Below are 15,722 nucleotides of genomic sequence, written 5' to 3'. Positions count from 1 at the left end.
CCCTTCTCAATTCTTTACAGAAATATGCTGCCTCATTAGCTATCCATCTGGCCCACATCTGAGCAGTCATTTCTAGAACATAGTTTGAGAAACTCCTCAAGTGCTGAGATGCTCCGTGCTACGAAACATTCCATTGGGCAGCTAATCTGAATTTACTGGACACTTTGGGACAGGTCTAATGATCAGCACTTTGGAAATGCACTGAGGAGGTCTCCACTGGAGTACTGTGTCCATTTTGAGCACCACACTTTAAAATTGGGACAAATGAGAGAGAGTCCAGCAGAGAGCAACAAAAATGATAAAAGGTTTAGAAAAACCTGTTAAAAAACTGAACAGATTTAGTCTTGAGAGGAGAAGCCACTGAAGGTGGGTCAAGAAGTAATGGGCTTAAGCTGCAGCAAGGGAGATTTAGGGTAGATGTTAGGAAAAACTTGCTAACTATACATACTAGAATAGGTTACCAAAGGTGATTGTGAAATCCCCCTCATTGTTTAACCTGTTAAAATTTTCCAAACACCTTTTAGGATTAATCTAGGTGGATATGGTCCTGTCTCAGCATGAGGGGATAAAGTGGATGGCTTCATATTCCCTCCCAGCCCTACAAGTCTATGATTCTATGCTATGGCAGAGAAGAAAGTCACTGTACCTTCCATTCCCATCATGATGATATTAGGACACCTCATGTCTTATCACATTCAAAATATGGTTTCTGCACCAGCTGCCTTTCTTCCAGTTTTATCTGTGGAAGATCTTCTAGATACAGTGGTTCCTAAATACCACCTTTACTTGCATCGTTTGTCATCTTTGTATCTATAGCAGAAGACCAAAGATATTTGTAGTGTCCAGCCAAGATCTTGAACAGGTGACCCCACTAGCTAAAAGTACCCTTCCCCACAGCAGCCTGGGTCCAATGATCTCTAAGTTTAACTAAGAAGTACAAGACCTAATATCAAATTCAAATATCCAGTAATAATCACCCAGCATGAAGTGTTAAAATGTAGTCAGGTGGGCTTGTGTGAAGCAGCAATTCCTGCTGGTTGCATCAGAGTTCCATCTCATCTGGTGGTGAAGTCTTCCAAATTCCCTCCCTACATATCTGTCCCACTGAATCTATAATCTGGCTATAAGTGGGTGAAACCTCACAGCAGAAACTGAATCAGAAGCAGTGAGGTGAAGCTCTACTTGAAGCTAATAAGAAGAGGGAGAGGTGTCAGACCCTTAGAACTATAGCTCTCTTGAGACCCGCCATTTGCTTTAGCACTACTTCTTAGACCCTGTCACAGCATGCCGTTTATGCTGTGCTGCTATGGCCTCCCACTGGCTGCTGCCCATCCACCATTCCACACATAGGTTCACTAAGTCATTGGCGAAGAAGCAGAAGCATGTAATAACATTTTTAGTAAGGCATGCAATTCTACACTTGCATGAAAGGTGTGGCCTCACCTGTACAGTGCATGCGAGGTCATGCTATGTGGAGGATGCCATGAAGTCATATTCAGGTCTTTCGTATTCTTGTAGAAAGGAATTCTGAGGCAAGCAATGCATGGACGTCACACTACTGGGGATGTTAAATCAGCATTAACCTGCAACTTGGAGTCCTTGCATTCAGAGAGGAATGATGCTATGAAGAGCAGCCCTCATCATTGTCCCTTCCCTCCCCCAGATGCAAAGGGTTTCCACTGGTTTGTGGGAGAGGAATAAAAAGGAGAGAGCTTGCCATCCTTGTATGAGCAGAGAGCTCCACTGGGCCTCTAGCTAGGTATAGGTAATCAGTCAGGTTCAATGTATTTAGTGCATTTCACTTTATTCACACAAAACATTAGGAACACTGCATGTGTCCATCACCCTTCCCCTCCCCCCCCAATCTGCTTTTTGCCTTGCAAGACTGTGAACACTTACAGGCAGTGAGTGTGTATTCCCATATGACCATAAGAACATAAGAACGGCAGTACTGAGTCAGACCAAAGGTCCATCTAGCCCAATATCCTGTCTACTGACAGTGGCCAATACCAGGTGCCCCAGAGGGAGTGAACCCAATAGGCAATGATCAAGTGATCTCTCTTCTGCCATCCATCTCCACCCTCTGACAAACAGAGGGTAGGGACACTCTTCCCTACACATCCTAGCTAATATCCATTAATGGACGTAACCTCCATGAATTTATCCAGTTCTCTTTTAAACGCTATTATAGTCCTAGCCTTCACAACCTCCTCAGGCAAGGAATTCCACAAATTGACTGTGTGCTGTGTGAAGAAGAACTTCCTTTTATTTGTTTTAAACATGCTGCCCATTAATTTCATTTGGTGGCCCCTAGTTCTTGTATTATGGGAACAAGTAAATAACTTTTCCTTATTTACTTTCTCTACATCACTCATGATTTTATATACCTCTATCATATCCCCCCTTAGTCTTCTCTTTTCCAAGCTGAAAAGTCCTAGCCTCTTTAATCTCTCCTCATATGGGACCTGTTCCAAACCCCTAATCATTTTAGTTGCCCTTCTCTGAACCTTTTCTAATGCCGGTATATCTTTTTTGAGATGAGGAGACCACATCTGTACGCAGTATTCAAGATGTGGGCGTACCATGGATTTATACAAGGGCAATAAGATACTCTCCGTCTTATTTTCTATCCCCTTTTTAATGATTCCTAACATCCTGTTTGCTTTTTTGACCGCCGCTGCACACTGCGTGGACGTCTTCAGAGAACTATCCATGATGACTCCAAGATCTTTTTCCTGATTTGTTATAGCTAAATTAGCCCCCATCATATTGTATGTATAGTTGGGGTTATTTCTTCCAATGTGCATTACTTTACATTTAGCCACAGTAAATTTCATTTGCCATTTTGTTGCCCAATCACTTAGTTTTGTGAGATCTTTTTGAAGTTCTTCATAGTGTGCTTTGGTCTTAACTATCTTGAGCAGTTTAGTATCATCTGCAAACTTTGTCACCTCACTTTTTACCCCTTTTCCCAGATCATTTATGAATAAGTTTAATAGGCTTGGTCCTAGGACTGACCCTTGGGGGACACCACTTGTTACCCCTCTCCATTCTGACAATTTACCATTTATTCCTATCCCTTGTTCCCTGTCTTTTAACCAGTTCTCGATCCATGAAAGGACCTTCCCTCTTATCCCACGACAACTTAATTTACATAAGAGCCTTTGGTGAGGAAACTTGTCAAAGGCTTTCTGGAAATTTAAGTACACTATGTCCACTGGATCCCCCTTGTCCACATGTTTGTTGACCCCTTCAAAGAAGTCTAAGAGATTAGTAAGACACAATTTCCCTTTACAGAAACCATGTTGACTTTTGCCCAACAATTTATGTTCTTCTATGTGTCTGACAATTTTATTCTTTACTATTGTTTCAACTAATTTGCCCGGTACTGACGTTATTGCTGGGAGCCTTTTTTAAATATTGGCATTATATTAGCTATCTTCCAGTCATTGGGTACAGAAGCCGATTTAAAGGACAGGTTACAAACCCTAGTTAATAGTTCCGCAACTTCACATTTGAGTTCTTTCAGAACTCTTGGGTGAATGCCATCTGGTCCCGGTGACTTGTTAATGTTAAGTTTATCAATTAATTCCAAAATCTGCTCTAGTGACACCTCACCTGTGACAATTCCTCCGATTTGTCACCTACAAAAGCCGGCTCAGGTTTGGGAATCTCCCTAACATCCTCAGCCGTGAAGACTGAAGCAAGAATCCATTTAGTTTCTCCGCAATGACTTTATCGTTTTTAAGCGCTCCTTTTGTATCTCGATCGTCCAGGGGCCCCACTGGTTGTTTAGCAGGCTTCCTGCTTCTGATGTACTTAAAAAACATTTTGTTATTACCTTTTGAGTTTTTGGCTAGCCATTCTTCAAACTCCTCTTTGGCTTTTCTTATTGCATTTTTACACTTAATTAGGCAGTGTTTATGTTCCTTTCTATTTACCTCAGTAGGATTTGACTTCCACTTTTTAAAAGATGCCTTTTTATCTCTCACTGCTTCTTTTACATGTTTCTTAAGCCACGGTGGCTCTTTTTTAGTTCTTTTACTGTGTTTTTTAATTTGGGGTATATGTTTAAGTTGGGCCTCTATTATGGTGTCATTGAAAAGCAGCCATACAGCTTGCAGGGATTTCACTTTAGTCACTGCACCTTTTAATTTCTGTTAACTAACCCCCTCATTTTTGCATAGTTCCCCTTTCTGAAATTAAATGCCACAGTGTTGGGCTGTTGAGATGTTCTTCCCACCACAGGGATGTTAAATGTTATTATATTATGGTCATTACTTCCAAATGGTCCTGTTATAGTTACCTCTTGGACCAGCTCCTGCGCTCCACTCAGGACTAAATCAAGAGTTGCCTCTCCCCTTGTGGGTTCCCGTACCAGCTGCTCCAAGAAGCAGTCATTTAAAGTATCGAGAAATTTTGTCTCTGCATTTCGTCCTGAGGTGACATGTTCCCAGTCAATATGGGGATAATTGAAATCCCCCACTACTATTGAGTTCTTAATTTTGATAGCCTCTCTAATTTCCCTTAGCATTTCATCGTCACTATCACTGTCCTGGTTAGGTGGTTGATAATAGATCCCTAATGTTATATTCTTATTACAGCATGAAATTTCTATCCATAGATATTCTATGGAAGCTGTGGATTCACTTAAGATTTTTACTTCATTTGATTCTACATTTTCTTTCACATATATTGCCATTCCCTCTCCTCCCGCACGACCTATTCTGTCCTTCCAATATATTTTGTACCCCGGAATGATTGTCCCCCATTGATTGTCCTCAGTCCACCAGGTTTCTGTGAGGATATTGATATAATAGGTATCCTTTATCACAAGGCACTCTAGTTCACTCATCTTATTATTTAGACTTCTAGCATTTATATACAAGCACTTTAAAAAATTGTCACTGTTTATTTGTCTGCCCTTTTCTGATGTGTCCGATTCTTTATGTGAATGTTTCTCATCCTCTTCCATCCTCTCCTCCTGACTAAAACCTAGAGAATCTCTACCAATAGACTCTCCTCTAAGAGAACTCTCTGTCCGATCCACGTGCTCCTCTGCAGCAGTTGGCTTTCCCCCATCTCTTAGTTTAAAAACTGCTCTATAACCTTTTTAATGTTTAGTGCCAGCAGTCTGGATTCACTTTGGTTTAGGTGGAGCCCATCTCTCCTGGATAGGCTCCCCCCATCCCAAAAGTTTCCCCAGTTCCTAATGAATCTAAACCCCTCCCCTCTACACCATCGTCTCATCCATGCATTGAGACTCTGAAGCTCTGCCTGCCTGCCTACCTGGCCCTGCTCATGGAACTGGGAGCATTTCTGAGAATGCCACCATAGAGGTCCTGGATTTCAGTCTCTTTCCTAGCAGCCTAAATTTGGCCTCCAGGACATCTCCCTACCCTTCCCTATGTCATTGGTACCTTCATGTACCACAACCACGGGCTCCTCCCCAGCATTACACATAAGTCTGTCTAGATGCCTCAAGAGATCCGCAACCTTCACACCAGGCAGGCAAGTCACCATACGGTTCTCCCAGTCATCACAAACCCAGCTATCTATGTTTCTAATGATTGACTCTCCCATTACTAACACCTGCCTTTTCCTAGTGACTGGAGTTCCCTCCCCTGGAGAGGTAACCTCAGTGCGAGAGGATACCCCAACACCATCTGGAAAGAGGGTGGTTTCCCTCTGCTCCCGTTGACTACTCTACTTCCCTGGGTCTTTCATCCTCCTCAACAGCGCAGGGGCTGTCTGACCAGAGGTGGGACAATTCTACAGTGTCCCAGAAAGCCTCATCAACATACCTCTCTGCCTCCCTTAGCTCCTCCAGTTCCGCCACCCTGGCCTCCAAAGCCCGTACGCGGTCTCTGAGGGCCAGGAGCTCCTTGCACCAAATGCACACATACGCCACCCGCCCAAAGGGCAGGTAATCATACATGCTGCACTCAGCGCAATAAACTGGGTAGCCCCCACTCTGCTGCTGGGCTTCTGCCTGCATTCTCTCCTACAGCTACCTAGTTAATGAAAGGGTGTTGTTTAAATCAAGAAGTTTTGAATATAGTTTAGTTTACAGGTTTTAAAGAATGGCAAGTGAACCTTGTCCCCTTCCCATTCCCCTTCCAAACTCCTTTGCAAAACTCCCTGTTAGCAGCCCTGGTTGCTTGCTCACTGCTTTATAAAGCCCTGGCCTTCTTGATAGCCCCGCCCACTGACTAAGGCTCAGCCAATTAACAGAGGTTTCTAGCTTTCAAACCTTACTTTGAAGCTCACAGATTCCAACTGCCAGCCACAGCACACAGTCCTACAAACAAAAGCTCAGCACACAGCAAGTAACCCCCAAACAAACACAAACACACACTACAGACAGCAACTTACCCCAAGGGTCCTGTATTTGCTGTTCCTTCACCTGGAGAACTCCCTTGCAAAACTCCCTGTTAGCAGCCCTAGTCGCAAAGCTGTGAGCAAACCACTCAGCTGTGAGCAAATCTGGGGCACTATCTCCACAGAGATGTCTAAATTGTTGTGCCTAATGGTAAGAGATGTCTTTTCCGGAAAGCTTTGACCCATGTATTCAGTTAATTAACCAAGCAAAATTCAGAACTTGTTTATTATGTGAATTTAGCAATAAAATACATTTGATATAAAAAGATAAGAAATGTAGGACGTAGGGGTGAGTTGTTCACATCCAAAGATGTTTTTAGTAAAGGTCATATAAAAGTAATCTTAATATTCCAGTTTTCTTAAATATTTATGCACAAAAAGCATATTTATAAATGTACAGTGTGCACACACACTCCTCTAGAGATGCACTATCCCTGAATAATTATTTTGGCTGGATTGAAAGGGGGAAACATTTCATGGATCACCCATAGGTGTGGATCAAGATAAATTCTGCTCCACCAGCAAGAGACCAAGCAAATGGGTCATAGTTAGAATTAATGGTCCCCTGAGTTAGGATGGATGCCAGCTGAAGTGTATCCAGAGCATTCTTCAATAGCCTACTGCACACAGCTCACTCTAGGGCTCTGTACATGGCTGCTTTTCCTCAAATTGAGGGAAGGGGATTTTCTCCCGCTCCCAACCTTTAATAGGGTAAGCTTTATCGAAGGCCTTTTTTACATTAATATTGCATACAAAGATGAAGAGGGATAGTGCATCTTTACAGCTTTTAAAACTAAGACCATCTGTTTCTCTTCTTAGTCAATATACGTAGTGTCTGATGCAAATTACTAACAAATACTTTTGCTGCTGTACACCAGTACTGTTAAGTAAATTTGAAAGTCAACTGTGCATGTATAGAAGAGTCACCATAGCCTCCCAAAGGATTCTATGGTGAGTTACATGTTAGGAACCCTTGCAAGGCATCTAATAAACATTTGTTCAATTTAGCAATATGCAGAGCTTATTGGCCATCCCGGCATATTGTTAGTTATGGGAATCAGTCAGCAATCAGTACAATATGTCAGATGATCCAGTAGGTAGTGTAGACAAAACTCATCTTAAATATCTCTAGTTAAAATAATTTCCAGTGCACATTCTTGGGGAGACAAAGTGCAACCTTCAAGAAGATTTGCTTGAACTAGTGCCCCATCAAGCTTGATAAAGCTTCTATTTATTCTGTAATTTTCATTATTTCAGTCCCAGATTTTTCATTTCTATGTATTCTTGACAACTGCATTTTGTGGTGTGTGTAGAAATTCCTGGGTCCAGGGAAGCCTTCAGATCTCTTATGGTCTAAGAATGAATTAAAACTAAGTCCTGATCTACCAGAATGCCATGCTCATCAAGGCATTAATCCTCCCTCAAACTTCTATAAACTGAGGCTGTACATCCTGAACTCCAGGAAGTGGGCCCTTTCTCCCACTCCCAGTCCCACACAGGTAGACTTGTTTTCTCCCACTTGCTTTCCCCTCACTACTGCATTGGGACCTCTCAGTCCCTGGGGCCCAGATTCCAATGGGCCTTGCACCCAGTTTCTTGCCCACTGTTGACTCCCTCAGCATTAAAGGTACTGTACTGCCCTGATCTTTTTGCCTGAGGAGAGTGGAACTGTATTCTTGTTTTCAGATCTCAAAGCTGTTCCTGACTCTGAACTGAGAATGAATTATGTTAAGTGGCAGGAGGTCACCCTTGCTGTGGGGCAGGGCATGCTGCTTCCATGGGACTCCCATCCTTTGAAAGGGACCAGAAACTGAAGTGGGGTCTTCTACATGAAGATTAGGGAACCAGTCATCTAAGGTACAGAGCTCCTGTCACTCCCATTAACTGTTAGGAGAGCTACAGAGATTCAGTACTTGAGAAAGCTAGACCCTTAGCACTGGTGCCCTACTTCATTTTAAATGCACACATCACACTTTGTGCCGTCTGTAGAAAAGCAGGTCATCTGAGTTTAAGTCAATGCCTGGTTGGGGGCGGGCGGGCGGAGAGAAAGCTTTTAAGATCACATAAACAGCAGCTGTTTCAGGTGGAAGCTTTTGAACTGACAGTGTTTAGGAAAAGCTGGTTCAGGTTAAAATACGCATCTGAATCTTTGCACAGAACTTCTTAAACAGGTGGGGGGGAATAAAACCCCAGTGAATTGTAATCAGGAGGAGGAGAACGGCACACTCTCATTTTTTCCAGCACTATGTTACCATAAGGAAATCTCCAACTAGCTTCACTGAGGTGGCCACAGCTGGAACTGCAGAAACTCGGCCTGGTCATTCCAGAAAGAACGGACTCCTTGCTCCTGCTGGCAGCTTTCAGACTGTAAAACAGAGCAGTGTCACTTTCAGTGCATAGGGGGGAAAGTATCTAAGATTATTTTTAGTGAATTGAATGAGACAGCATGGAAGGAAACAGCCCCATTCATTGGTGATGGCGAGCATGGTGTTGTAGGGACTGACTGGGATTGTGTACACAAGGGAACTTGTGCCTCCCAAGCACATCATCAAAATACATGGGCCCAGCTCTGCATTTAGTCCACCACGTAGTCATGGGATAACATTTGATCACTCTTAACTTGGGCTGCATTTGATGTGATATCGTTCACAAGAGTGATAAGACACTGAGCCTATCACCTGATCCCTCCAATCCCCAGGAAGGTGATGGTTGCCTTATTTTGTGTCCTTACCCTCCAGTAGCCTTATTTTAAATGGTCAGGGCTCAAAAGGGTTATTTCAAGAATTAAAAGAGTAAGTTGTTAAGTAGTCACGCACATCCCCCTCCCAGCTACCACGCTAGATTCCCAAGGAAGAAACCCCCCAGGCATTGGTTAGAGTTTTTAGGAAGCTTTTACATTTGTATTTAGGCAATAAGATCTTTGAAAGAAAAATGAAGCACCAAAACCTCTGTATGTAGCACAAGGCATTTCTTATTTGGGGGACAGAGGGGCAACAGTTCCTGTTAGATTCTACAAATTCTTACATTTTGAGTCATAGGACATATACTTTCCAAGGAACATGTTCCCCAGGTGTTATGGAACCCCTACTGCCTGATGCCCCTAAACTTCTAAAGGAAGTTCTTTTTCTTGCTTTTACACCTTTAAGGGTTATATTTTCAAGTATTTTCTCCCTACAACCATAAGGATTCTTTACTTTTTTTTTTTTTTTTTTAAAAGAAAGCAAATATTCTAACATATCTGTATGACCTAGGACATTAGGAAAAGCATCAAATATTACAAGATTTACCATAAAACCATAAGCCTTAGTAACTTCTAAGTTATCATACATTTCTGAGTTACATTAAACTCCTCAGCTGAAATAGCCCCTAAGGGCTGGAACAAACCCCTGCTAAGACTAAGCTCTCCCAACTAATTACCTTTACTAGAATCAATAAAGCCCTAAGTATTTTTACCAGGGAAAAGAATAGCTACAAAATTCTGTCTGTTGGTGCTCAGACACCATTTTGAGTCAGGTGAAGAGGGCTAATTGGCCAGAACCTGTTAGGGGGTGGAGCTAAGGAACTATAAATCTTCCTTCAGAGATGAGGCATTCACTCCATTCAGGGAGATTAGTCTAGAGAGGAAGTGTGTTCCTGTCCTGAGTAGTTGGGGTTATGCTGGGTTTTTGCCTAGGGAAGGGCTTGTTTTGGTTCTGAGGGATATGCTAGTTTGGGAGGTTAATCCAATAAAGGTCTCTGTTTTAGCTCTGAGGAGTTTATTCCAATTTAGGAGTTTAATATGGCTTAAAGTTTATTTTAGCTTAGAAACTTACTTTAGGTGAGCTGCTTTCTCTGGCTTAGAATTTTAGCTTGCTCTAGTCTTGAGAGCTAGAGAATTCCAGTTAAAAGGTTGTAGTTAGAAGGTTTCCAATCTCTTAGGGAGGCCTTTATAAAGGCATACTTATTTCTTCTGAAGCTGGTAGTGGAGTCTTGTGATCTAAATGACCATGTATCCTTGGAAGTCTTAAATCAAAAGAACTTATTTTTCTATATCTCTAGTGGACTCCATTTTTTTCTTTCTGTTACAGCACTTATGAGTCCAAGACATTCAGCACACATCTGACCAGTACAGTAGGACACTATAGTTTCTCCTTTTGACCTGAGTGGTTAGCCAATATTTGAGGCCTTGCAGAGTTGTAGCTATTAGGAGGAGAAATTGATGATGGAATCAAATATTCCTTTGATGCAATCCTATTTATTTACAAAGACTGTACACAAAGTCCTATTTCCTGAAGGCAGTAGGAAACCGCAAGCAAGGAAAGTACCTGCTATTTATCTCTGAGTCTGCCCCCTCCATCTCCATGGAGCTCTGTCTCTCTGCGCCTTCTCAGGGCCATGCTTTTGACCAGGGGTGAGCAACCTTTCAGAAGTGGTGTGCCGAGTCTTCATTTAGTCACTCTAATTTATGGTTTGGTGTGCCAGTAATATATTTTAACCCTTTTAGAAGGTCTCTTTCTATAAGTCTATAATATATAACTAAACTATTGTTGTATGTAAAGTAAATAAGGTTTCAAAATGTTTAAGAAGCTTCATTTAAAATTAAATTAAAATGCAGAGCCCCCTGGACTGGTGGCCAGGACCTGGGCAGTGTGAGTGCCACTGAAAATCAGTTCGCATGCTGCAGGTTGCCTACCCCTGCTTTTGCCCATTTCTCTTGCTTCTTGCTGTCTGCTAGCTTTTCCCCCATTTTTTGCCTCTCAAGCCCACCCTGCAACCAATTCCCTAGCTCCTGTGTTTACCACCAGTCCTAGGGAAACCCCTCAGATCACATGGCTTGCCCTGCTCAGGCTTCACCATGTGGCCCAGTGCCTTGGGCAGTAACTTCCTATTGTTTCCAGCTATCACTACATAAAGCAGCGTTTAATTGTTTCTTCCATTTAGCCTGAAGGAAAGGGGGTTTAGCACATCCAGCAGCTTTAATCAGGTCTGTGATTGTTTATATATTGAAGACCCGCTTGATGGCAGCTACTAACATCTTCCAGCATAACACTGTTACAAATTGCTTTTATCATACAGTTTTGACCACCTCACCTGTTCTCTGCTAACTAATCTAGCTCCCTTTAGGACTTATTCTCACATTCTCCTAACAGCCACCATTTCTAAAAAGTCAATTTGCCACCAAGACATTCCCTTCTCTTCCACAACTGTAACTTTTTTGCAAAATGACACTGTCCTGAAGAACAATACACAGCCTTGCACCAATCATAGTCTTAGAAACAAGAGCTTTATGCCATTAAAGAAGGGAGATTTCTAGGCTTCACAGAGACAAGTAGCACTTGCTGCTGCCCTGGATATCACAAGATATCAGATTTTAAAAATGGCATGTTTGTTTCAAGAAAAGCTATTTTAGGTCATTTTTTAGAGCCATTTTGTTCTATGAGCCCTGCACAGTCCATATGTATTGTTATACATGGCTTTTCAATTGAAAGGGTACAAGAAATCGTCGCAAAATGAGTGCTTTAAATTTTTTTTAAAAAATCTGTAACACACGTCCATGGGCAGAACATATGAGGTATTGGTTCAGTTATCAAGATTTTATGGCCACTTTATTAGGATGACCTGTATAGCCCTTGGCTTTAGCATTCATAAGTGATTCTTCCATTTCTAATTCTTGCCAATAGAACCTTTCCACTACATCATCAGTATTCTCTGTGTGTGTACACACACACACACACACACACACACACACACACACACACACACACACACACACACATTCAGCGAAAGTAATATAGCTAATCACTGAAATTTTCCTATAAACAAATCATTTTAGATCTTGACCAAGAACTTTATCATCTGCAGTTGCTCAGATCCCCCATACCATATGCCACAGGCTTCAGTGTGACCAGTCGAGCACAATCAAGATGGCATGATGGCTGTAACTTATTGCTAGCACAAGATGAATGATCACTCAGGTCAGGGCAGCCTCCATACTGTGAGCCGGCCTTAACCTGGGAATTGAAACCGGTCTGAGACTTTCAGTCTCATAACGGCCACTGACCATAACTGAGAAAATAAACATTCCTCGTCTAGAGCTAGGTCATGTTAGTACAGTACATTTAATAGACAGCCCTTGTTCTCCTCTCAGGCAGCTGTCAGGAATTAGGCAGAGGAAGGTGGCCAATATATTAAAGTGCTTAAAAGCAGGAAGAGAAATGAGGCCCTCACATCCATCTATTGTAAAGTTGCCACTTGAGCATCCTGAGCCTATGGCTCTTAAATGGGTTATGCTTAAGCTGATTCATGTAAGAGAAGGGCAAAAACAAGCATTGTTAGATGAATATCTGCTGGGTGCATTTGGTGTCTCCTGAGAACTTCCAGGACCAACAGCAAGTCATTCTCAGCAAAAGGCCTTGATCTTTGGAATTTGTTTCCTGCAGCCATCAGTCTGGGATTAGTGACCTGGGTCACTTGGTCCATCAAATGTAGAACTAGTACATGAGGCCAGTGCAAATGCATCTAGGTGACTTTTGTAATTTACTGTCAGGTTCCTGGATGATCTGGTCCCGGGTACCGAATAAATAAACCAGTCACACAACATGATCACCAACAAAATTATTTACAGAGTGTCAAACTGTTCTGTCAAGTGCGATTCAGCACAAAAACATGCAAGACCCTCTTTGATATTATTTTGTGTGCGCGTGTGTAAAGGACAAGAAAGAGGCATGAAACACAGACCCAAAAAGCGTTTGCTTTTGTTTGCTCTCTGTCCAAGTAAAGCGTTTCAGTTCTTCTGAAGCCAGCACCATCCCACTGTCTGCCTGATAATCCTGAAAAAGATTAAAAGCCTATTAGGCATTTAATGAAAAAAAGTTAATTTTTAAAAGAATCACATTCTTATTGGGTCAAATTTTCAAAAGCAACTTAAGAGCTGATTTTCCATGAGATCTGGGCTTCTGAGTGCCTATGTTACTTTTAAAAATGGGTACCCATTGTGTGGCAATAATGAACACATGAAATGAACACGGCTGCAACGTTTTAAACAAAAACACCTATGAAGTGTCCAGCTCTGTTTCCAGCAATCCAACTCACTGTGTTTGGTCAGCTACCCGTGCGGCCAGCCCATGGGACAGCAGCAGCAGGGATGGGGGAATTGATATGGCAAACCTGAGCGTGGAGCTGAACCTCAGTCCATCCCCTAAACGTTTCAAAGGTTTGTTTTAATTCATATACGTACCAGTCATTCACCCTGCTCCTGTCTCTCATCTACCTCTCTACAACTCCACAAGGCCTAATAATTTAGGGAGCGGGGGAGGCAAATGTTGCCTCATAGAGGGACATATTGCCAGCTTACCAGGCTTCTAGCGAGCTTGCCTAAAATGGAGTAGAATTCAGTTGCTTTCTTCTTTACTGATACAGAAGTGTAACCACAAAACTAGAAATCTCACTCTGCATGGTCAGGCTGCTCAGATGAAGATGGAACACAGGACACCAGATTCTCTACTCTGACTACACCTTCATATCAAAGGAGAAGGTGGTTGCAGGCCATGTTATGGAACTCGGTGGTCCGTTCTGCTCTTCATTTTCTTTCTTCAGATCTTCGCCTATTATAATATTGTTTATAAACAACCTAACTTCTAAGAGCAGACAATGCTGCTCTGCACAGACACACGGACAAACTAAATGCCCCTTTTACAAAAAATTAAATATAAATATATGAATAAAGAACATACTGTTCATTGTACTTGGAGTATCACTTACATCAAATACAAAGGTATCCTTGGGCGAAAGCTCTTCAAAGGTATTTACCCTCTGGGGTGGCTTCATTTTGAAGGTGTTTATGTATCTAGTCAACAAACAAGCAGAAGACAGATATCATCAAGAGGTTTTTTTTTAGGAAACCTCAGCGGCTATGCAATAAAATGAGTTGTGAATAAATAGGGACTGTTCTTTCATTTTAATATTTTAAAATGTATTTACTTGTTTGACAGCTAAATGGTTTACATACGAAACCCATTGTATGTAAACACTCATTAACTTGTGATTCAGTGGCCATGAGGGAAGACTTCCCCTTTTACCTCTTCACCAGGTCTTTTATCATCTCTCCTCTCCCCACAATCTACCAGTAGATACCTCTCCGCGTGACTGTGTCCATATATCACTCCCTTAGCTTTGAAGATTTCATTACTGAGCTCAGAAGCTCTAGCAGCCTCTGCTGGCCCTCATCCACAACTGATAATGTGGGGGTTATCTACCTCAGAATGCACTGCACACTCCAGAGCGGGTAGACTTTAAAATCAGTGGCAGATGGTGATGGGAAGGAATGTAGTGGGGGCACCTATTGGAGGGTTATACAGAGGTAGTGCAAGATTCATGGAGAGGCAGGGAAGGACCAGATGCCATTTCAGAATGCATGGAGGAAGAGAGCAATTAAGGGTGATCTTATTTAAAAAAAGTAAAGTTTTGAGTCAGATCATGGAGATGGCAGAAAGTTCAGGGTGATTTTTAATTGTTTTCTCATCCTAATCCAAATCATGCCTGAGGAGAAGTTTCCTCTACATAGTTAATATAAAAAAAAAACTCTTGGTATTTTTTCTCTTACCCAGCATTTTCAGTGTTTTCACAGTTTGATTTTGGAACTGAAATATCTTCACTCAAATTAGAGTTGACTGAGGTGGGACTTGAGTATGCAAATCTGCTATCTGCTGTAAATATCGTATTCAAAGGGATATAGTCTTTGCCATCCTAAAAACACAAATATATTTAATTACAATAAAGACAGTCCAGGATATAGCTAGTGTATATACAGTAACATATTGATGCCATTTAGTTCAGTACCTGTTGCACATTTGCTTGAAGCAGATCCCCTAACCTTTCCACCAGTTCAGAAAATCTTGGTCGTTCATTGGGGTTCCCATGCCAACAGTCCAACATGATTTGATACCTGGGAAAATAAAAACAAAATGAGCACATTTTGTGGTAACGCACGATACGTTCCTCACCGGGGCATATCAAACAGCTCCAGGATTTTTATGGTAGTGTCATGTCACTAGATTTAATTATTGTTCCGCATAATGCATTAATCTGGAAAAGCCAGAAGGATTTCTGCATTTTAACAAGAAAGATGTCCGGCATTACCAGGGACTGTTATTGAAAAGAAAAGAGCCAATCTTCAGAAAAAGACTCCTCCTTGGGGGCAATCAGAGGATAATTTAACCAACAGCTCCTAACAGATATTTTTTTTATTCCTAGTACAGCTTTAAACCATGGTATGGAGCATTTATTATCTGGTAATGGAAGGCACCGTAAGATGACTCATATGAATGTCTCACTTCCTTGTATTGGTCAAGTCTAGTTTTCCT

The 15,722-nt window shown here is 41.9% G+C and overlaps 1 protein-coding gene across 6 annotated transcripts in view; it reads right to left on the bottom strand.

The window, feature by feature from the left end:
- Nucleotides 1-6,589: 6,589 nt before the first annotated feature.
- Nucleotides 6,590-15,722, bottom strand: part of FLT1 (fms related receptor tyrosine kinase 1) — a 147,973-nt gene continuing 138,840 nt past the window's right edge. For all 6 annotated transcript variants that reach the window (XM_065581379.1, XM_008167458.4, XM_042842844.2 and 3 more), the window contains 5 exons: nt 15,199-15,304; nt 14,963-15,105; nt 14,122-14,206; nt 13,099-13,190; nt 6,590-8,746 (listed from right to left, as the gene is read on the bottom strand). In XM_065581379.1, the coding sequence (XP_065437451.1) occupies nt 8,545-8,746; nt 13,099-13,190; nt 14,122-14,206; nt 14,963-15,105; nt 15,199-15,304 (628 nt within the window). In that variant the 3' untranslated portion in view covers nt 6,590-8,544. The remainder of the gene's footprint in view (nt 8,747-13,098; nt 13,191-14,121; nt 14,207-14,962; nt 15,106-15,198; nt 15,305-15,722) is intronic.

Source organism: Chrysemys picta, chromosome 1 (assembly GCF_011386835.1).
Source record: "Chrysemys picta bellii isolate R12L10 chromosome 1, ASM1138683v2, whole genome shotgun sequence".
Taxonomy (NCBI): domain Eukaryota; kingdom Metazoa; phylum Chordata; order Testudines; family Emydidae; genus Chrysemys; species Chrysemys picta.
Note: the sequence above shows the minus strand (reverse complement) of the source record. Positions and strands in the feature narration are given on the sequence as shown.